General features: G+C 40.4%; 1 protein-coding gene across 1 annotated transcript in view; it reads left to right on the top strand.

Annotated features, from left to right (window-relative positions):
- The window catches only part of ppp1r9a (protein phosphatase 1, regulatory subunit 9A), a 146731-nt gene that overhangs the window by 2583 nt on the left and 120385 nt on the right, over window positions 1-23763 (top strand). The window contains exon 2 of the mRNA XM_038966459.1: window positions 3772-5357. Within this exon, the coding sequence (XP_038822387.1) occupies window positions 3921-5357 (1437 nt within the window). The 5' untranslated portion in view covers window positions 3772-3920. The remainder of the gene's footprint in view (window positions 1-3771; window positions 5358-23763) is intronic.

Below are 23763 nucleotides of genomic sequence, written 5' to 3' on the forward strand. Positions count from 1 at the left end.
CTAAACACTGTATTCAGTGGGGGAAACAATGTTGGTCAAGAATTTTGCTTAATGAGCACATGCCTTCACTCTCTGTCCTGGATTCTCATTTTCTAAACAGACAAGCATTTGATCCAGCTGATCATCATGCCAATGTGAAATCTATTTATTCCACAATGAACTGCATTAAACCTGATCCTCTCCCCTTTCTTCATTGCATCCCCATTATGAGCAGTACAGCATATACTAGTAATACCACTAGTGTGTATTTTTGTGAGAGTGAAGTGCATGATGTTGTTATTATTAAAATGGCGTCCCCACATTTGAAAAGGAATAATGAGAACCTTTCAGACAAAGCTTTCCATTCTTAATCACATGGCCCAGTCAGCCACATGCTGTAGGCTGGCTTTCTTGACCCGAGACTTTTATTCAAACGCAGCATTGTTTTCTTAGATTAATATTGTGTGTATTGTTACATTTGACCCCTTAGGTAGATAGTAGGCTAAGTAGGCTATAGGCATAATGGCCCTTAGATTAATGAATATAATATATCAAAATAACTTTAAATGTATTTCTCTGTTTAACACATACATCTGCATTATCTTTTATATCTACTGTACGTGATATGCTAGCTTTGTCTCGCAACTAGCCATTTAAACGACCATTTATATTAAACATTTTGACTTTGACTTTTAATGTTACAGATGGAAGCCATTGACGACATAATCTGTGTGAATATCCAACACCAACATAACAACTGATGAAAACATTTACAAATTGATATTTTTCCCGCGTGGTTTGTGTTGTGCTGGAGCTCGATACAGTAATAATGTCAGTAAAGTTATTTGTGGTGGTATTTCTGCCAGACTGCAGTTTAGTGGAACCCCCTCCATGCATATTATTGGACCAAACCATTACTGCGATAAGGTTAAACACCTGTCACATGTGTATGCCATTAGCAAAACATCATATTTCCTAAATGTAAAGTATGTTTTCGTTAATCGTTGATTAAGATTTATAAGATGTGTTCACCTTAGAAAACACGCAGTTGCGCACCTCTCATTGAGATGGAATATGTAATAGCGTCGACTCCCCCAATGTGCATGTCAGCATCACCCATTGCCTGCAATGGCGTTGTCTAGCGATGTGTAGATCACGGCTTGAAGTGTCTCAATAGGGCGACACAATACTGGACTATCGACGGGCTTGAATGGAAATGTCGTATTCGATGGGATTTATAACGAAAGCAGAGTATGTTATGTGAATTTTTACGGGACTATTTAAGTTGTAGTCATTCATCACACGAAGCAATTAACGTAAGTCACTCTTGGTGTGCATTGTTGAAAGGGTAGCCTATGTGTGGTAAACAGTTAACTTCTGCTTTTTCTAAACATGATCAACAACACTGTGCAGTAGCGTGTTCATTGTACATGGGCTAGTGAAATTAAATAATTTATCAGAATATACAGTTCATATGGAGCTGTCAACCACCATGACCTGTGCGGGTGAGGCGCGTCTATCTGTTCATTGGATGTAGGATAGAGCTCGAGCTGATACAATGTTACACGTTTCAGTTTTATCTTCTGCATCTCGAAGTTTACCATTTATGTGGGACGTTGATGAAATGGCTTGGCGGATAGACTATATAGTCTACTGCTGCTTTACGAAAATGTCTATAGTACGTTTATCGTGTTTATCACAGTAGCAAAGGGGTGCGTTCGCAGAATGTTGCAATTTGTCATTCGTTGACTGGGGTCCTGCTGATCATGAAAATCGACTGGGTGCTACAACCACTGCTGGCGGCATCCGATATCTTTTCACTTTGTAACATTGTAACATGTATCTCTGTTGTTGTGTGTCGTGGTTTAATGTTCTCCATTTATAGCTTAAATTGTAGCCTATGTCGGATTAGCAAATAAGCTATTTGAATCTCACAAACAGGGTAGTGGTATGATGAAAGTACAGTAATAGAATAGTAGTAACACATGAAAACACATTTCAAATAAGGACATTTGATAATGAAATTAAAATGAAATTTTCAAATTACATAAACAGTATGTTATGTAGCCTATACATACTTATGACTGTAAACAAATGGAATCCACAATATTATTTTTTATCAATTGATTATATCACAGTTATTTGTGATGTTTAAACAACTCCTCCTTGCATCCTTTCCCTAAAACCGTCTGGCCTGCCTGTGTGTTTATGAGCTGAACTGTCCTTCAGACCTGGTATTAATCGCGATGACCATGCAGAATGCTATGGGCTGGGGCAGTGGGTGTGGCAGTAAACTATACTGAACAAACATGTTGGTCCCATGAACTGAAATTAAAGATCCCAGAAAGGTTCCATACGCACATAAAGCTTATTTCTCTCACATTTTTTTCCACACATTTGTTTACATCCCTATTAGTAAGCATTTCTCCTTTGCCAAGATAATCTCTCCACCTGACAGGTGTGGCATATCAAGAAGCTGATTAAACAGTATGATCATTACACAGGTGCACCTTGTGTTGGGGGCTATGAAAGGCCACTCTAAAATGTGTAGTTTTGTCACACAACACAATGCCACAGATGTCTCAAGTTTTGAGGGAGAGTGCAATTGGCATGCTGACTGCAGGAATGTCCACCAGATCAGTTGCCAGAAAATTAAATGTTAATTTCTCTACCATAAGCCACCTCTAACGTCATTTTAGAGTATTTGGCAGTACGTCCAACCGGCCCTACAACCGCAGACCACGTGTAACCACGCCAGGCAAGGAACTCCAAATCCGACTTCTTCACCTGCGGAATCGCCTGAGACCAGCCTACCAGACAGCTGATGAAACGGAGGAGTATTTCTGTCTGTAATATAGCCCCTTTGTGGGAAAAAACTAATTCTGATTGGCTGGGCCTGGCTCCCAAGTGGGTGGGCCTATGTCCTCCCAGGCCACATCTATTCATGTAAATGTATTGAACAGAGTTCAAGATGTTTAATGTTTAGTCTCTAATTAAGCAATAAGGCCCGAGGGGTGTGGTATATGGCCAATATACCATGGCTAAGGGGTGTTCTTAAGCATGACGCAATGCGGAGTGCCTGGATACAGGCCTTAGCCATGGTATATTGGCCATATACCACAAACTCCCAAGGTGCCTTATCGCTGTTATAAACTTGAAACACCCGGTTTATAACAGCAAGTGGCCCACACATGATTTCCATCGCCCATATTGATCAGTGCATGTTTTATCTTCCACGTGAGGAAGATAAATGGGTGAACACACTACTTTCTAAACAGATCCTTTTAGAGGGCAAATACCTTTTTACATTCAGTGCACATCTTGTGCTAAGTGTTGTCTATGATTACCTTGCACTTTCACTTCAGATTCATAGAAATGGTGTTGTTCGTGACATTTTCGAATGTTGAATTGCAATGGATCTCCCCATCATGCTGTAGTGTAAAACCTCACTATTTTTTTAAATTAATGTTTATTTAACTAGGCAAGTCAAATTCTTATTTACAATGACGACCTACCAAAAGGCAAAAAGTACAAACCATGGTACAAACATTATTGGGCACAGACAACAGCACAAAGGGCAAGAAGGTAGAGACAACAATACAACTGTCAGTAAGAGTGTCCATGATTGAGTCTTTGAATGAAGAGATGGAGATAAAACTGTCCAGTTTGACTGTTTTTTTCAGCACGTTCCAGTCGCTAGCTGCTGCGAACTGAAAAGAGGAGCGACCTCTTGACAATGACAGGTTGCTTGGTATCTCTTGTATCTAACAGGTATCTCCTTATCTCTCCCAGGTGTCCATTGCCCTAAATGAAGTGTGAAATCAAATCACAGTGATAATCACACAGGCAGGGCACTCGCTGGATGCTACAGTAATATATGTGAGATGAAGGCCCAGCGATGCTGCTGAGATCCCCTCCGCCTCCTCGCCTCTGACGCCATCATGCTGAAGACGGAGGCCTCGGGGGAGAGGACCACTCTCCGGAGCGCCTCCCCTCACCGCAACGCCTATAGGACAGAGTTCCAGGCCCTGAAGAAGGCCTTCGACCAGCCGCCCCGGCAGGACGGCAAGGAGCCCCAGCTCAAGGACCCTGAGCGGGTCACCCAGCGCCGAGGACGACAGTATGGCGCACACGTCAGCCGCATCAAGGACATGTTCATGCAGATGCAGGGCACAGAGAGCACCGTCGCCGCCACCGGGCGGGAAGACCCATCGCCTCAGAAGATGACCAAGCCCACCAACTTCATCAACAAGGCGGACGGCTCGGTCATCAAGCTGACTCAGCACCCTACAGCAGACCGAACCAGTGCAGGGTCAAAGGTCATAGAGACCAGGAGGCTGTTTGAGCAGCAGTCGCGCGACGCCTCCCAGTCACCCGTCTACTCCTACGGTCGGGAGAAAAGGGGTTCTTATGAGCACCTGGACGAATGGCGAGGGGCGCGCTCCAACAGGGGCAGCACAGACTCCCTGGACTCGCTGTGTTCCAGAACGGAAGCCCAGTCACCCACAGTGAGCCAGCTGAGCGCTGTGTTTGAGAACGTCGACCAACAGGGAGGGGGAGGAGGGGGCGAGGGTCCATTCCGGCGAGGCTACCGAGGCCGGGCACTATACTCCCCTGACAATTCCCACCGGCACAGCGACGTCAGCGAAGACGACTCGCGCCAGTCCCCGGTGCCTGGCGGAGGGTGCAGGATCCGCATGGGGGGAAAATTCCCCATATCCTCGTCCTCAGAGGACCTCCTCAGCCCCAGCCCGCTGTCAGAGGCATTGGAGCTAAAACCCGTCCCGCAGCAAGAGGAGCCCCAGGAGAGAGAGGAGACAGCAGGGGAGTTAGGACAGAGGGACAGAGAGAGACATCCCGTAAGGGCCACCACCAACGTAGGCGAGGTGAACGGATCGTGTGATGAGAAACAGGCGGAGGAAACCGAAACCTTCAGAGAGACAGAAGGAGTCTGCATGGTCTCAAGGCCCACGACTGACACCATTGTCGGGGACAAGACTTCTGAGGACACCCCTGATACCCCAGCTACTCCAGCCACCCCAGCCAAGGATGAAGCCCAAGAGGAGGCAGAGGCCCTTGGGGGGGAGGTGGAGATGGAGAAGGCTTCCTCCAGGCCCAGGGTTTCTCCAGAGGACCAGGCAGAAGAGCCCAATGAGGAATACAGTGGGAACGAAAGGGTGATTTTTAACGCGGACGGGGACGCGTGCTACCAGGGCTGGGGGGAGAGCTGTACTGACCCTGACGATGACCTTTATGGTGACGATGATGTCATCTATGACCCTGGGAATGATCTTACTGAGATCCCTGGTCTACCAGAAGAAGAGAAGGAGGATATCCCTCAGAAGAGGAAACTACGCTTCAGCACCAAACCCATGATGGTAGGTCCCTTGTCATTTTTTGATGTTGTGGCCCTTGACCTCATCAGTGTTGGGTAATATTTCCAGGTTTAAGGGGAAGTTGCCCATGTATGGTGATCTTGTATTTCCCCCACTAATGGTTAAAGTTAGGATTGGGGGAGGGGAAGATGATCTTTGATCTGTTAACATTTTATGTTTTTCGGGTCATACTGTATAATTATGATGAGAAAATCTTGAGTTTACCCGACTCTCTTCATGTCTTAAAATACCATTTATACAGTAATGCCATTAGTCAGGTACCTTCAACATTTATACAGTAATACCATTAGTCAGGTACCTTCAACATTTATACAGTAATGCCATTAGTCAGGTACCTTCAACATTTATACAGTAATACCATTAGTCAGGTACCTTCAACATTTATACAGTAATGCCATTAGTCAGGTACCTTCAACATTTATACGGTAATACCATTAGTCAGGTACCTTCAACATTTATACAGTAATACCATTAGTCAGGTACCTTCAACATTTATACAGTAATGCCATTAGTCAGGTACCTTCAACATTTATACAGTAATACCATTAGTCAGGTACCTTCAACATTTATACAGTAATGCCATTAGTCAGGTACCTTCAACATTTATACAGTAATGCCATTAGTCAGGTACTTTCAACATTTATACAGTAATACCATTAGTCAGGTACCTTCAACATTTATACAGATGAAGATGATAATGATTAGCAGAATGTAGCAGCCATAGACTTATATAACTATCTGATGAAGATGATGATGAAGGTGATAATGATTAGCAGAATGTAGCAGCCATAGACTTATATAACTATCTGATGAAGATGATGATGAAGGTGATAATGATTAGCAGAATGTAGCAGCCATAGACTTATATAACTATCTAGATGATGATAATGATTAGCAGAATGTAGCAGCCATAGACTTATATAACTATCTAGATGAAGATGATAATGATTAGCAGAATGTAGCAGCCATAGACTTATATAACTATCTAGATGATGATAATGATTAGCAGAATGTAGCAGCCATAGACTTATATAACTATCTAGATGATGATGATGATAATGATTAGCAGAATGTAGCAGCCATAGACTTATATAACAATCTGATGAAGATGATGATGATAATGATTAGCAGAATGTAGCAGCCATAGACTTATATAACTATCTAGATGAAGATGATAATGATTAGCAGAATGTAGCAGCCATAGACTTATATAACTATCTAGATGATGATGATGATAATGATTAGCAGAATGTAGCAGCCGTAGACTTATATACCTATCTAGATTAAACCTAGGGGTCTGGTAGCGACGTGGTGTTCGGGGTCACAATGCTGCCTTCTGGGTAATGTGCGCATGAACAGAGGTCCGTATGTTTGGCATCATTCTGGCTCAGCGACCAGTTGGTCTTCACACCGGTAGAGACCTGGATGTGTTTTAACCTGAGTCAGTCAGTCAGTTCATGAATGTTCCGTGTTTTGTTCACTAGCCACAAAACAGAAGCAAAGTGGCTGAAGCGGGCAGGGGCTAACTGAACTTGACCAATAAGAAACGCTTGTTATGGTTTTACGTTGAAAAACATTTGCTAAGATGTACCCTGATGAATGCATCCCTAGTCTCCAGGTGTGAGATGGTGTGGATTCATCCTACTGAGTCACCTTCAGTGAGAGATGAGGGGTGGCAGGTAGCCTAGCGGTTAAGAACGTTTGGCCAGTTACTGAAATGTTGTGGGTTCGAATCCCAGAGCCAACTAGGTGAAAAAATCGGTTGATGCGCCCTTGAGCAAGGCACTTAACCCTCCTGTATGTAGCTCTGGATAAGAGTGTAATTAAGAGGTGGACATATAGGCTAGCATTAGTATTACTACGGTAGTTCGTGTGGGGTTGAATATACAGCGCTCCATTTTTCCTGGTGACCATAATAATCTGCCCACACGGGCATCTATCTTAAAATATTACAATAAGTACATTTCTGAGAATATCAAACAGTACAATTCCTGAGCAGATATTATATTAAGGAATAAAGCATATATGTATGTTTTTAGAATGTTTGCGTTACATTTATCCATAGCAGGTGAGATGAATTCAGCCGATTATTCATAATATCTAAAACGCTTTATGTTATTACAGTTCTGTTTTCAAAGGATTACATCCTGTTTATAATTGGTGCGTCTCGAATCAAATTGCTACAGTTACTTTATTTGCTTGCTCTTGGAGATCTGCTGACTCTGCGGCAAACAATGACTTCCTTGCTTGTGTTATTGCAACTGATATGAACATAAACAATGATCAATAGCTTGTGCTAGGGCGTGTGTGCATGCGTGTCTATGTGTCGTTTGAAGGGAGTGTGTTTGGAATTAGAGCTAACACAAACATTCCACAGGTTGGGTTCGATCCTATTAACATGCTGTAACAGAGCAGAACAATTACCCCAGTTCTTACACAGGACATGTTGGATTGCTAGAGCAGCCAACACACACACGCACACACACACACACACGCACGCACGCACGCACGCACGCACGCACGCACGCACGTACACATACATATATGCTGAAAACACACACTAATGCACACACACACACACATATACACATACACACACGTGCTGTGGCTTTTCCGTTATAGAACAGGATAGGGTCAGTAAGGTTAACTTTTCCATGTGAAGTATATCATATTCTTAGAATTCCAGAATCAGATCAGATCCCCATGCTACGCTCAATTTTAATTCTCAGATAAGCCAGCTAATTATAAGCCTGATATATAGGTCTGCCAGCCGTGCTACCCAATGCCATTTTGCAATGTATTACAGTTTTTTACAATCACTTGGCACTAATTTCGGAACCTTGATGTCATTTTTCAAAACTCTAGACACAAAATTCACAACCAATGATCAAAATGCAAATTTTTCAAAACCACAACACTTTTTCCAATTGCTTGGATACAATACACATAAAGCTAAGATCATTTGTTCATTGAACTAAAATCACCTGTTCAAAATGACACAACTTAACATCAAAGTATTACCATTTCAAAATGCAATTCACACATTACATCTGAAATGACTGTCTATTCATTTCATTACAATGATCTAACTATCAATTGATACAACTGCTCAAAATGATAAGTAACTGTTGCATTACTCTTAATGCATAATTTTATGGAAACTGACAAACAATATTTCATGTTTAGATCATGAAAGTTTCAGGATAATGAGATCCATTGACACCAATTACCGTGGAACATGAACCAATTGGACTACATTATCTATGGATGTAATATTTCATCATCATTCTTTATCAGACACTGTTTCTATGGTCCCATGTACCACTTTTCCAGACCATGTTTTCAGATTTTATTAGCCACTTTATTAGGTACACCTATCTAGTACTGGGTAGGACCCCCTTTTGCCTCCACAACAGCCTGAATTATTCACGGTGTTGAACGTTAAGAGATGCCCTTCTGCACACCACTGTTTTAAACAGCTGTTATTTGAGCATTTGTGGCCTTTCTGTTAGCTTGAATGAGTCTGGACATTCTCGTCTGACCTCTCTCATTTACAAGGTGTTTTGCCCACAGAACTGCCGCTCATTGAATGAGTTTTGATTATCGCACCATTCTCTGTAAACTCTAGAGACTGTAGTGTGTAAAAATCCCAGGAAGGCAGCTGTTTCTGAGATGCTGGAATCACCATGTGTGGCATCAACAATCATACCACGGTCAAAGTTGCTTAGATTACACATCTTGCCCATTCTAATGTTTGGTCGAACAACATCTAAAGCTCTCTACTCTATATACTCTATATATTGAGTTGCAGGCAGCCACATGATTCGCTGTTTGAATGTAACCTTCCTTGATGAGCTAAATCAGGTCTGTAGAGCTGATGGCATGACCTATGTCATTGTGTGGGATAATGTCAGGTTCCACCATGCTCAAATGGTGCAAGCATGGTTTCAGGCCCATCCACAATTTACCACCCTGTACTTACCCCCATACTCTCCTTTCCTTAACCCGATTGAGGATTTTTTCTCCACATGGAGGTGGAAGGTATATGATAGGCGCCCTCACGAACAAGCCACCCTTCTCCAGGCCATGGATGACGCATGCAATGACATCACGGCAGACCAGTGTCAGGCCTGGATTCGCCATGCCCGAAGATTCTTCCCAAGATGTTTGGCTAATGAAAACATCCATTGTGATGTGGATGAGAACCTGTGGCCAAATCCACAAGACAGGGTTGATGGAAATATAGAAGTACAGTAATCAATCTTTTGTTTAGCTTTTTACAGTAAGCCAGGTGAGGAACACGGCAGTTGACCTTTAACTGTTGTTTATTTTTTTGTAGCTAATTATTTTTGCTTTGATTCAAAGAACCTATGTTGTGATTTTATTGTATTTCATCAATAAATTTCATATTTTGTTCAATGATTCCACTGTGTCTGTCACGATCGTCGTAATGAGGCAGAGTGGACCAAGGCGCAGCGTGATAGAAAGACATCTTCTTTATTATGAAGACGAAACAAACGAACAAAAAACAGACGACCGTGAAGCTATTCAAACAAATAGTGCTGACACTAAACACTACACATAGACAATTACCCACATTAACCTAATGCCTATGGCTGCCTTAAATATGGCTCCCAATCAGAGACAATGAATGACAGCTGTCTCTGATTGAGAACCATTCAGGCAACCATAGACTTACCTAGACACCTACACTCAACACAAACCCATACACTCTACTAAACCCCCCTATACCATACAACCACCCAAGACGAAACAAATACACACACACATCCCCCCTGTCACACCCTGACCTAACCAAAATATTACAGAAAACAAAGATAACTAAGGCCAGGGCGTGACAGTGTCTGTAGTATTCTGTCTACTAGTCCTTTTACGGTGATGTATTTACGTGTAGTAGTATAATGAAACATGTATCACATATTTTGTACTACAATATTTAATGATTGTACGAACAACTACACAGTGAAACTATCGGTATCTTGTGTGTGGGTGATCTAAATGAATGTTCCTATGGTATTCCATGATAAATTAGTTATTTGAACCAATGATTCAGCAAGTGCAAGGTTTCTTTAAAGATATGAATGCACAATGCAATGTTTTGAACATTGGACAGCCTGTGTTACAAGTGATGACCGTTTTGAGTTTTGTGTCTAGAGTTTTGAAAAATGACCACGAGGTTCTGAAATTAGTGCCAAAGTGATTGTAAAAAACTGTATAATAATGCAAACGAACCATAACCAGCCATCACAATATAAAACATTTACTGAATATTGTGTTAAAAGTCCAAATGTTTGGTCCCACTTCTCCTATTAATATAGTCTATAGAATAGCAGGGCCGCTTCCTAAGAATTAAGAGGTTATTGTCCCAAGACAGATTTTATGAACTCAGAATGCTCTCCAGTCCCTTTTTAGGTTGGGTTATCTGTAGGTGTGTGTGCACGTACAGTTGAAATGCTTAGCAGCTCCAGGCAGCTGTTTTCCCACAGAAGGTCTTGGCTGTTTGCAGTGTTTTTTCCCCTTCTCTCGCTCCTCTGGGCACATTGCGAACAAACAGCTTTCTGTCTTTTGTTCCAACTTGTGAAAGAGAGATATTTGTCCCTGAGCTTGGGCCTTCACTGGGGCTGACCCCGCACGAGACCGTCTTGACCCTTGAACAACATTGAAAAGAAAACATGTAGTCAGTTAGTCTTGCTTAACGTTTTTTTGTAATATGTCTTAGTGCCTCTCAAAGCGGATAAATCTATTTTGACGGCTTCTGAATCTAGAAATCTTATTGGATGCTGCTGCCTGCATGGGGAAAGCGGGTACATAAGCTTGTGGCAACTGGCGATATAAACACACTTTGTTTATTAGTTTCTGCATTGATGCACACAGATAGATGCCTGTTAGATCAGTTTATGCCGGTATACTGCTCTATACAAACAGAATGTTTGATTAACTAGATTTTTATTGTATATAGTTAGGCACCAGATGAGATGTTTTCCTCTCACTACTTACAGTATGATCTCCATACACCCACTCATCTGTAAGAGAGTGTCCCAGTATGGAGGGACTCTACTAGGCTGTTCTGAGGCAGAGGCAGCCGCTTTTCCTGGAGGGTCTGGGTCTGACACATACCGATGTAGGATCTTCATTTAGTCACCCTGTTACAGGAGAACTTTCCTGCAATGCAGGACATTTTAAACTTGTAGTGTATTTGAGGTTTAAAAAGGCTTCTGAAGTTTGTAATTTCCACTTTGATATTTCAGACCTGATTTTCCTTTATGAAGAATGGATAAAAAAAAGTCAAATCATTATAATCCAAATAATAATTTACATATCCTGTTGCAAACTGGCTCAAATTAAGATCCGACATGTATGGCCACACCCACATCCATACTGGTTGGCTACAGGTACATGCTGCTTGCTGCAGTACACTGACTGCTCTCTACAGTAGCTATCATGTTCTGAAGTCACAGATCATATCATATAGGAATAGTGACTCCAGAACATAATAAATGGGATGCTTTAGGATACTTTGATATGTGTAGCTCACTCTTAATCTTTTCTGGGGAATAGCAGAAAACATACGCAGAGATCTACAGTACAGTATCTACAGTACAGTGTCTACAGTACAGTATCTACAGTATCTACTTTATCTACAGTATCTACAGTACAGTATCTACAGTACAGTATCTACAGTACAGTATCTACAGTACAGTATCTACAGTATCTACAGTATTTTCAGTATCTACAGTATCTACAGTATCTACAGTATCTACAGTATCTACAGTACAGTGTCTACAGTACAGTATCTACAGTATCTACTTTATCTACAGTATCTACAGTACAGTATCTACAGTACAGTATCTACAGTACAGTATCTACAGTATCTACAGTATTTTCAGTATCTACAGTATCTACAGTATCTACAGTATCTACAGTGTCTACAGTATCTACAGTGTCTACAGTATCTACAGTACAGTATCTACAGTATCTACAGTATCTACAGTATCTACAGTACAGTGTCTACAGTATCTACAGTATCTACAGTGTCTACAGTATCTACAGTGTCTACAGTATCTACAGTGTCTACAGTATCTACAGTATCTACAGTGTCTACAGTATCTACAGTGTCTACAGTATCTACAGTATCTACAGTGTCTACAGTATCTACAGTACAGTATCTACAGTATCTACAGTACAGTATCTACAGTATCTACAGTACAGTATCTACAGTATCTACAGTACAGTATCTACAGTGTCTACAGTATCTACAGTACAGTATCTACAGTATCTACAGTATCTACAGTACAGTGTCTACAGTATCTACAGTACAGTATCTACAGTGTCTACAGTATCTACAGTACAGTATCTACAGTATCTACAGTATTTTCAGTATCTACAGTATCTGCTGTATCTACAGTATCTACAGTACAGTATCTACAGTGTCTACAGTATCTACAGTACAGTATCTACAGCATCTACAGTACAGTATCTACAGTACAGTATCTACAGTATCTACAGTATCTACAGTACAGTATCTACAGTATCTACAGTACAGTATCTACAGTGTCTACAGTATCTACAGTATCTACAGTGTCTACAGTATCTACAGTATCTACAGTGTCTACAGTATCTACAGTATCTACAGTACAGTATCTACAGCATCTACAGCATCTACAGTGTCTACAGTATCTACAGTACAGTATCTACAGTATCTACAGTATCTACAGTATCTACAGTGTCTACAGTATCTACAGTACAGTATCTACAGCATCTACAGCATCTACAGTGTCTACAGTATCTACAGTGCAGTATCTACAGTGTCTACAGTATCTACAGTATTTTCAGTATCTACAGTGCAGTGTCTACAGTGTCTACAGTATCTACAGTATTTTCAGTATCTACAGTATCTGCTGTATCTACAGTGTCTACAGTATCTACAGTGCAGTATCTACAGTGTCTACAGTATCTACAGTGTCTACAGTATCTACAGTATTTTCAGTATCTACAGTGTCTACAGTATTTTCAGTATCTACAGTGTCTACAGTGTCTACAGTATCTACAGTGTCTACAGTATCTACAGTATCTACAGTGTCTACAGTATCTACAGTACAGTGTCTACAGTACAGTATCTACCATATCTACAGTATCTACAGTACAGTATCTACAGTATCTACAGTACAGTGTCTACAGTACAGTATCTAGCGTATCTACAATATCTACAGTACAGTGTCTACAGTACAGTATCTACCATATCTACAGTATCTACAGTACAGTATCTACCGTATCTACAGTACAGTATCTACAGTATCTACAGTACAGTGTCTACAGTACAGTATCTACCGTATCTACAGTACAGTGTCTACAGTACAGTATCTACCATATCTACAGTATCTACAGTACAGTATCTACAGTACAGTATCTACAGTATCTACAGTGTCTACAGTATCTACAGTACAGTATCTACAGTACAGTATCTAAGAATCTACAGTATCTACAGTATCTACAGTACAGTATCTACAGTATCTACAGTGTCTACAGTATCTACAGTACAGTATCTACAGTACAGTATCTAAGAATCTACAGTGTCTACAGTATCTACAGTATCTACAGTATCTACAGTACAGTATCTACAGTGTCTACAGTACAGTATCTACAGTATCTACAGTGTCTACAGTATCTACAGTACAGTATCTACAGTACAGTATCTACAGTACAGTATCTACAGTATCTACAGTATCTACAGTATCTACAGTATCTACAGTACAGTATCTACAGTACAGTATCTACAGTATCTACAGTATCTACAGTATCTACAGTACAGTATCTACAGTGTCTACAGTATCTACAGTACAGTATCTACAGTACAGTATCTAAGAATCTACAGTATCTACAGTATCTACAGTATCTACAGTACAGTATCTACAGTATCTACAGTGTCTACAGTATCTACAGTACAGTATCTACAGTACAGTATCTAAGAATCTACAGTATCTACAGTATATACAGTGTCTACAGTATCTACAGTGTCTACAGTGTCTACAGTATCTACAGTGTCTACAGTACAGTATCTACCATATCTACAGTATCTACAGTACAGTATCTACAGTATCTACAGTACAGTATCTACAGTGTCTATGTACATTATCTAAAATATCTACAGTATCTACAGTACAGTGTCTACTGTATCTACAGTACAGTATCTACAGTGTCTACAGTACAGTATCTACAGTGTCTACAGTATATACAGTATCTACAGTGTCTACAGTGTCTACAGTGTCTACAGTATCTACAGTATCTACAGTGTCTACAGTGTCTACAGTATCTACAGTATCTACAGTGTCTACAGTATCTACAGTACAGTATCTACAGTGTCTACAGTATCTACAGTGTCTACAGTACAGTATCTACAGTGTCTACAGTACAGTATCTACAGTACAGTATCTACAGTGTCTACAGTGTCTACAGTGTCTACAGTATCTACAGTATCTACAGTATCTACAGTATCTACAGTGTCTACAGTATCTACAGTATCTACAGTACAGTATCTACAGTGTCTACAGTACAGTATCTACAGTACAGTATCTACAGTGTCTACAGTGTCTACAGTGTCTACAGTATCTACAGTGTCTACAGTATCTACAGTATCTACAGTATCTACAGTGTCTACAGTGTCTACAGTATCTACAGTGTCTACAGTGTCTACAGTGTCTACAGTATCTACAGTACAGTATCTACAGTGTCTACAGTATCTACAGTGTCTACAGTGTCTACAGTGTCTACAGTGTCTACAGTATCTACAGTGTCTACAGTGTCTACAGTATCTACAGTGTCTACAGTGTCTACAGTGTCTACAGTGTCTACAGTATCTACAGTGTCTACAGTATCTACAGTGTCTACAGTATCTACAGTACAGTATCTACAGTATCTAAGAATCTACAGTATCTACAGTACAGTATCTACAGTGTCTACAGTATATACAGTATCTACAGTGTCTACAGTACAGTATCTACAGTATCTACAGTATCTACAGTGTCTACAGTATATACAGTATCTACAGTATCTACAGTATCTAAGAATCTACAGTATCTACAGTACAGTATCTACAGTATCTACAGTGTCTACAGTATCTAAGAATCTACAGTATCTACAGTATCTAAGAATCTACAGTATCTACAGTATATACAGTGTCTACAGTATCTACAGTGTCTACAGTGTCTACAGTATCTACAGTGTCTACAGTATCTAAAGTATCTACAGTATCTACAGAGTCTACAGTACAGTATCTACAGTACAGTATCTACAGTATCTACAGTATCTAAGAATCTACAGTACAGTATCTACAGTGTCTACAGTATCTACAGTGTCTACAGTGTCTACAGTATCTACAGTACAGTATCTACAGTATCTAAGAATCTACAGTATCTACAGTACAGTATCTACAGTGTCTACAGTATATACAGTATCTACAGTGTCTACAGTGTCTACAGTATCTACAGTATATACAGTATCTACAGTGTCTACAGTGTCTACAGTGTCTACAGTATATACAGTATCTACAGTGTCTACAGTGTCTACAGTATCTACAGTATATACAGTATCTACAGTGTCTACAGTGTCTACAGTATCTACAGTATATACAGTATCTACAGTGTCTACAGCATCTACAGTATCTACAGTATATACAGTATCTACAGTGTCTACAGTATCTACAGTATCTACAGCATCTACAGTGTCTACAGTATCTACAGTACAGTATCTACAGTATCTACAGTACAGCATCTACAGCGTCTACAGTGTCTACAGTATCTACAGTATCTACAGTATCTACAGTACAGTATCTACAGTGTCTACAGTATCTACAGTACAGTATCTACAGTATCTACAGTACAGTATCTACAGTGTCTACAGTATCTACAGTATCTACAGTACAGTATCTACAGTGTCTACAGTATCTACAGTATCTACAGTATCTACAGTGTCTACAGTAGCTACAGTATCTACAGCATCTACAGCATCTACAGTATCTACAGTATCTACAGTATCTACAGTACAGTATCTACAGTGTCTACAGTATCTACAGTACAGTATCTACAGTATCTACAGTATCTACAGTATCTACAGTACAGTATCTACAGTGTCTACAGTATCTACAGTATCTACAGTATCTACAGTATCTACAGTACAGTATCTACAGTGTCTACAGTATCTACAGTATCTACAGTATCTACAGTATCTACAGTACAGTATCTACAGTATCTACAGTGTCTACAGTATCTACAGTACAGTATCTACAGTGTCTACAGTATCTACAGTGTCTACAGTATCTACAGTACAGTATCTACAGTGTCTACAGTATCTACAGTACAGTATCTACAGTGTCTACAGTATCTACAGTACAGTATCTACAGTATCTACAGTATCTACAGTATCTACAGTACAGTATCTACAGTATCTACAGTATCTACAGTATCTACAGTGTCTACAGTAGCTACAGTATCTACAGCATCTACAGCATCTACAGTGTCTACAGTATCTACAGTATCTACAGTATCTACAGTACAGTATCTACAGTATCTACAGTATCTACAGTATATACAGCATCTACAGTATCTACAGTGTCTACAGTATCTACAGTATCTACAGCATCTACAGTATCTACAGTGTCTACAGTATCTACAGTATCTACAGTGTCTACAGTATCTACAGTATCTACAGTATCTACAGCATCTACAGTATCTACAGTGTCTACAGTACAGTATCTACAGTATCTACAGTATCTACAGTGTCTACAGTGTCTACAGTGTCTACAGTGTCTACAGTATCTACAGCATCTACAGTGTCTACAGTATCTACAGTACAGTATCTACAGTGTCTACAGTGTCTACAGTATCTACAGTATCTACAGTGTCTACAGTGTCTACAGTATCTACAGTATCTACAGTGTCTACAGTGTCTACAGTGTCTACAGTATCTACAGTACAGTATCTACAGTATCTACAGTGTCTACAGTATCTACAGTATCTACAGCATCTACAGTGTCTACAGTATCTACAGTACAGTATCTACAGTGTCTACAGTATCTACAGTATCTACAGCATCTACAGTGTCTACAGTGTCTACAGTATCTACAATATCTACAGTCCAGTATCTACAGTACAGTATCTACAGTATCTACATTGTCTACAGTATCTACAGTGTCTACAGTATCTAAGAATCTACAGTATCTACAGTACAGTATCTACAGTACAGTATCTACAGTATCTACAGTGTCTACAGTGTCTACAGTATCAACAGTGTTTACAGTATCTACAGTACAGTATCTACAGTACAGTGTCTACAGTACAGTATCTACAGTAGAGTATCTACAGTACAGTATCTACAGTAGAGTATCTACAGTACAGTGTCTACAGTACAGTATCTACAGTACAGTATCTACAGTAGAGTATCTACAGTACAGTATCTACAGTACAGTGTCTACAGTACATTATCTACAGTACAGTATCTACAGTACAGTATCTACAGTACAGTGTCTACAGTACAGTATCTACAGTACAGTGTCTACAGTACAGTATCTACAGTATCTACAGTGTCTACAGTATCTAAGAATCTACAGTGTTTACAGTATCTACAGTACAGTATCTACAGTACAGTATCTACAGTACAGTGTCTACAGTACAGTATCTACAGTACAGTATCTACAGTACAGTATCTACAGTATCTACAGTGTCTACAGTGTCTACAGTATCAACAGTGTTTACAGTATCTACAGTACAGTATCTACAGTACAGTGTCTACAGTACAGTATCTACAGTAGAGTATCTACAGTACAGTATCTACAGTAGAGTATCTACAGTACAGTGTCTACAGTACAGTATCTACAGTACAGTATCTACAGTAGAGTATCTACAGTACAGTATCTACAGTACAGTGTCTACAGTACATTATCTACAGTACAGTGTCTACAGTACATTATCTACAGTACAGTGTCTACAGTACATTATCTACAGTACAGTATCTACAGTACAGTATCTACAGTACAGTATCTACAGTATAGTGTCTACAGTACAGTATTTACAGTACAGTGTCTACAGTACAGTATCTACAGTACAGTGTCTACAGTACAGTGTCTACAGTACAGTGTCTACAGTACAGTATCTACAGTACAGTATCTACAGTACATTATCTACAGTACAGTATCTACAGTACATTATCTACAGTACAGTGTCTACAGTACATTATCTACAGTACAGTGTCTACAGTACATTATCTACAGTACAGTATCTACAGTACAGTATCTACAGTACAGTGTCTACAGTACAGTATCTACAGTACAGTGTCTACAGTACAGTGTCTACAGTACAGTATCTACAGTACATTATCTACAGTACAGTATCTACAGTACAGTGTCTACAGTACATTATCTACAGTACAGTATCTACAGTACATTATCTACAGTACAGTATCTACAGTACAGTGTCTACAGTACAGTATCTACAGTACAGTATCTACAGTACAGTGTCTACAGTACAGTGTGCCTTTGCAGCAAGGGTTTTTCAACGTTATCCTTAGCAACTGTCTATTCTGATCTAAAGGTCCTTTACTCTTGTTCAGGATACTGGTGATCCAAACATGAACTCTCCCTTCCCCTCCACTCCTCCGTATTCTCCTTAGTAAATACTGGCTCTTGTGATAGCTACCTTGCCTGAGACCTAGAGACTTATGTTAGTTCCCCAAGTTATTGCAGAGGCTTTAGCTCGGTGGGTTACCACAGTCTTGTGGTGTGTTTGAGAGCCCGGTGTAAACCCGGTCGATCATACTCACTCTTGTGCAGGACACAGGGGATGGAGACTGAAGCTCTCCCTCCATACCTCCATAGTCCCTTTCTTTCTCTGATTCCTTCCCTGTAACTGTCCCCCTTTTCCTCCTCCTCGTCCTCCCCACTTCTACTTGAATGGCGTTTAAAGCAGCTGTAATGAAACGTTTGCGTCAACTGTTGAAAAGTAGTTTTTGCCTCAGCTCTGACATCGTGATTTCCTAATGGAATGAAGCACATGTGAAGGACTGACTGGTAGGCAGTGAGGCGTTAGTGAATGAACATTGAAGTGATAATTGTACCCTCTCTGTGCTGCACTCTGTCATTACATAAAAGAGGCTAGCGTTTTGTCCGTTAGTGTTTTTTACTCACCGTTTAGGCTACTGTAATCAATCCCAGAAGAACCAAAGCCATATTAAATCAATGTGTAGAGGAGGAGGCCTATTCTATTCTAAGTGAGAGGGGATGAATTAATTGCACAGTCAGCGTTACGACAGTTTGATTACTATGCCTTTGTTTTCATTTGACTCGGGACCACCCATAGGTAAAATGTTGCTTTGGATAAAAGTGTCTGCTCTAATGGCATATATATTATATATTATATTATATATTATATAAGGTTGGGATTGTCTAGCTGTGGTCCAGGGCGTTAGTGCAAGTTCCTCTACAAACGTAGAGGCAACCCGTTGTGGTCATCGCACGATAGGACCAGACCTAGGAATGTCCGGTTGGTGCAAATGCTTAGTCAATCTGTCTCTGTTGGCTTTACAGCCTGGAGGTGGAGGTGATTAACAAAGTGCTATTGAATTACATTAATGTTGTATTGAATGATATTATAAATCGGAATTTGAGTGATTTAGCTCCCCATATTGGAGAATAGAGTTCACCAGTTTAGTCATGGGTTGTGTCCCAAATGGTATCTTATTCCCTATATAGTGCACTACTTTTGACCAGAGCACTATGGCTCAGAAATAAAAGAAGTGCACTAAATAGGGAATAGGGTGACATTTGGGATGCACATGCTATTTTAGCTAGGCCTGATATGACCTCTTCACAGATTATCCCCCAGGCATAGAGGTGGTCTGTGCAAAACATCATCCACCCGTACTGCAGTATGTACCACACCAAACACTATTACTGCAGTATGTACCACACCCAACACTATTACTGCAGTATGTACCTCACCAAACACTTTTACTGCAGTATGTACCACACCCAACACTATTACTGCAGTATGTACCTCACCAAACACTATTACTGCAGTATGTACCACACCCAACACTATTACTGCAGTATGTACCTCACCAAACACTATTACTGCAGTATGTACCACACCCAACACTATTACTGCAGTATGTACCACACCAAACACTATTACTGCAGTATGTACCTCACCAAACACTATTACTGCAGTATGTACCGCACCAAACACTATTACTGCAGTATGTACCTCACAAAACACTATTACTGCAGTATGTACCGCACCAAACACTATTACTGCAGTATGTACCACACCCAACACTATTACTGCAGTATGTACCTCACCCAACACTATTACTGCAGTATGTACCTCACCAAACACTATTCCTGCAGTATGTACCACACCCAACACTATTACTGCAGTATGTACCTCACCAAACACTATTACTGCAGTATGTACCGCACCAAACACTATTACTGCAGTATGTACCACACCCAACACTATTACTGCAGTATGTACCTCACCCAACACTATTACTGCAGTATGTACCACACCCAACACTATTACTGCAGTATGTACCTCACCAAACACTATTACTGCAGTATGTACCGCACCAAACACTATTACTGCAGTATGTACCACACCCAACACTATTGCTGCAGTATGTACCTCACCAAACACTATTACTGCAGTATGTACTGCACTAAACACTATTACTGCAGTATGTACCTCACCCACCACTATTACTGCAGTATGTACCTCACCAAATACTATTACTGTAGTATGTACCGCACCAAACACTATTACTGCAGTATGTACCTCACTAAACACTATTACTGCAGTATGTACCGCACCAAACACTATTACTGCAGTATGTACCGCACCAACCACTATTACTGCAGTATGTACTGCACCAAACACTATTACTGCAGTATGTACCTCACCAAACACTATTACTGCAGTATGTACTGCAACAAGTACTATTACTGCAGTATGTACCACACCAAACACTATTACTGCAGTATATACCACAACAAACACTATTACTGCAGTATGTACCACACCAAACACTATTCCTGCAGTGTTTTCACCTCAGAGTAACAATTTAGCAGTGGTGTAAAGTACTTAAGTACAAATACTTTAAAGTACTACTTAAGTTGTTTTTGGGGGTATCTGTACTTTACTTTGCTATTTATATTTTTGACAACGTTTACTTTTACCTCACTACATTCCTAAAGAAAATAATGTACTTTTTACACCATACATTTTCCCTGACACCCAAAAGTACTCATTACATTTTGAATGCTTAGCAGGACAGGAAAATGGTCCCATTCACTCACTTATCAACAGAACATCCCTGGTCACCCTACTGCCTCTGATCTGGCAGACTCATTAAACACACATGCTTTGTTTGTAAATGATGTCTGAGTGTTGAAGAGTGCCCCTTGCTATCCATCAATAAAAAAGAAAAGAAAAGTGTGCTGTCTGTTTTGTTTATTAGAAATTAGAAATTATTTCTACTTTTACTTTTGATATTAAAGTACATTTTAGCAATTCCATTTACTTTTGATACTTAAGTATATTTAAAATCAAATACTTTTGCACTTTTCCTCAAGTCGTATTTTACTGGGTGACTTTCAATTTTCTATTATCTTTACTTTTACTCAAGTATGACAATTGAGTTCTTTTTCCACCACTGCAATTTAGTATGTTGTTGATGTTTTGTTTTTTTTACCTCAGAGGAAGATAGCCAGACAGGTGAAATTGAACAGAAAGCGGGTCTTTCTGTGTGTATGTGTGTGTGTGTGTGCGTTGTCACTTTTCTTAAATTCTATCTGAAGTTGATATCTCCGAGAGACGGCAGTACATGAAGACTGCTATTTCCTTCAGAGCCATCTGGTATGTGGTGAGGAGCAGGGAGGACAGAGATGGACCCAGTGATGCTTGAACAACAGACTAAATGCCATCCCACATTCTCCTGCTCCCTCTAAAGACCTCTCACACTTTTACACATGCAGACTTCTCAGTAGGAGAGCTCATTTAGGTTGCCTGTGTTAACGACGACCGTGGCTTGAGGCTTGGATGGAGAGACACAACAGTGAAATGTACTGTCTGTATTTGGAGTCTTACAACCTCATATTTGTTCTCTCTCGACATGATTGGAGCTTCAACATCTGTGTGAGTCACTGACATTATGATCTTAAAATGGCACCTTTGGTGTTGGACTGGAATGAGATGGCCTGTAGCCAGCCTAACCCTTAACTGAAGGGATTAGGTCCTCTAGAATGGCTACAGATCTGTTTGTGCTTTAGCCAACAATTTAGACTATCAGAGATAGTCAGAGGATTAATCGGCCAAAGCACATCTGGACCAGGCTATAGGAATGGTCCTCAGGTTCCGGAAGAGGCTGATATTCAGTGGGAGAGAGACAGAGGATTTGATTTGTACACGATTTAGAGCTTGCTTTCCCTTCTTTTTGATAGTGGTTATGTCTAAACAAAACCATCCCATACAGGTCTCTGACAGTATGTGGCTCAGTCGATGATGATTAGCTTTCACTTCAGTCAAACTCTCATATTATTCACAGAAACTCCTCCATCTCTCTCTCTCTGTCTACTCTCTCTCTCTCTCTCTCTCCATCTTTCCATCTCCATCTCTCTCTCTCTCTCTCTCCCTCTCTCTCTCTATGTCTACTCCCTCCATCTCTCCGCTTCCCTTTGACTGAGCTCAGTGAAGCAGCAGCATGGCTCCCTCCCCGTCAGACTGATAATTCTGCAATCTGTGTTGGGCTGTAATGAGACTGAACAGGGTTTCATGAGGCAGAGAGTTTCATAATGAAATGGCATTTTGCACAATGAAGCCCAATAAATACAATGCTCCATTGGCTTGAGCGTCAGACGCTTCCAGAATACCCACTGTGTCCCAAATGACACCTATACTGTAGTGGACTACTTTTGGCCAGCCCAGCCACACAGCCTGCGTCTGCAAATGGCACCATATTTGTCACGTTCCTGACCTGTTTTCTGTTGTTTGGTATGTGTTTATTGGTCAGGGCGTGAGTTTTGGGTGGGCAGTCTATGTTTTCTGTTTCTATGTTGGTTTTGGGTTGCCTGGTATGGCTGTCAATTAGAGGCAGGTGTTTGACGTTTCCTCTGATTGAGAGTCATATTAAGGTAGGTTGTTCTCACTGTTTGTTTGTGGGTGATTGTTTCCTGTGTCAGTGTTTGTTGCACCATACGGGACTGTATCGTGAGTTCGTTTTGTTTGTAATCAGTACTTGTTCGTTCGTTCTTCGTTGTATATAAGTTCGTAGTCCAGGTCTGTTTAGTTCGTTTTGTTATTTTGTATTTCTAAGTGTTATTTCG

Source organism: Salvelinus namaycush, chromosome 27, assembly GCF_016432855.1.
Source record: "Salvelinus namaycush isolate Seneca chromosome 27, SaNama_1.0, whole genome shotgun sequence".
Taxonomy (NCBI): Eukaryota; Metazoa; Chordata; class Actinopteri; order Salmoniformes; family Salmonidae; genus Salvelinus; species Salvelinus namaycush.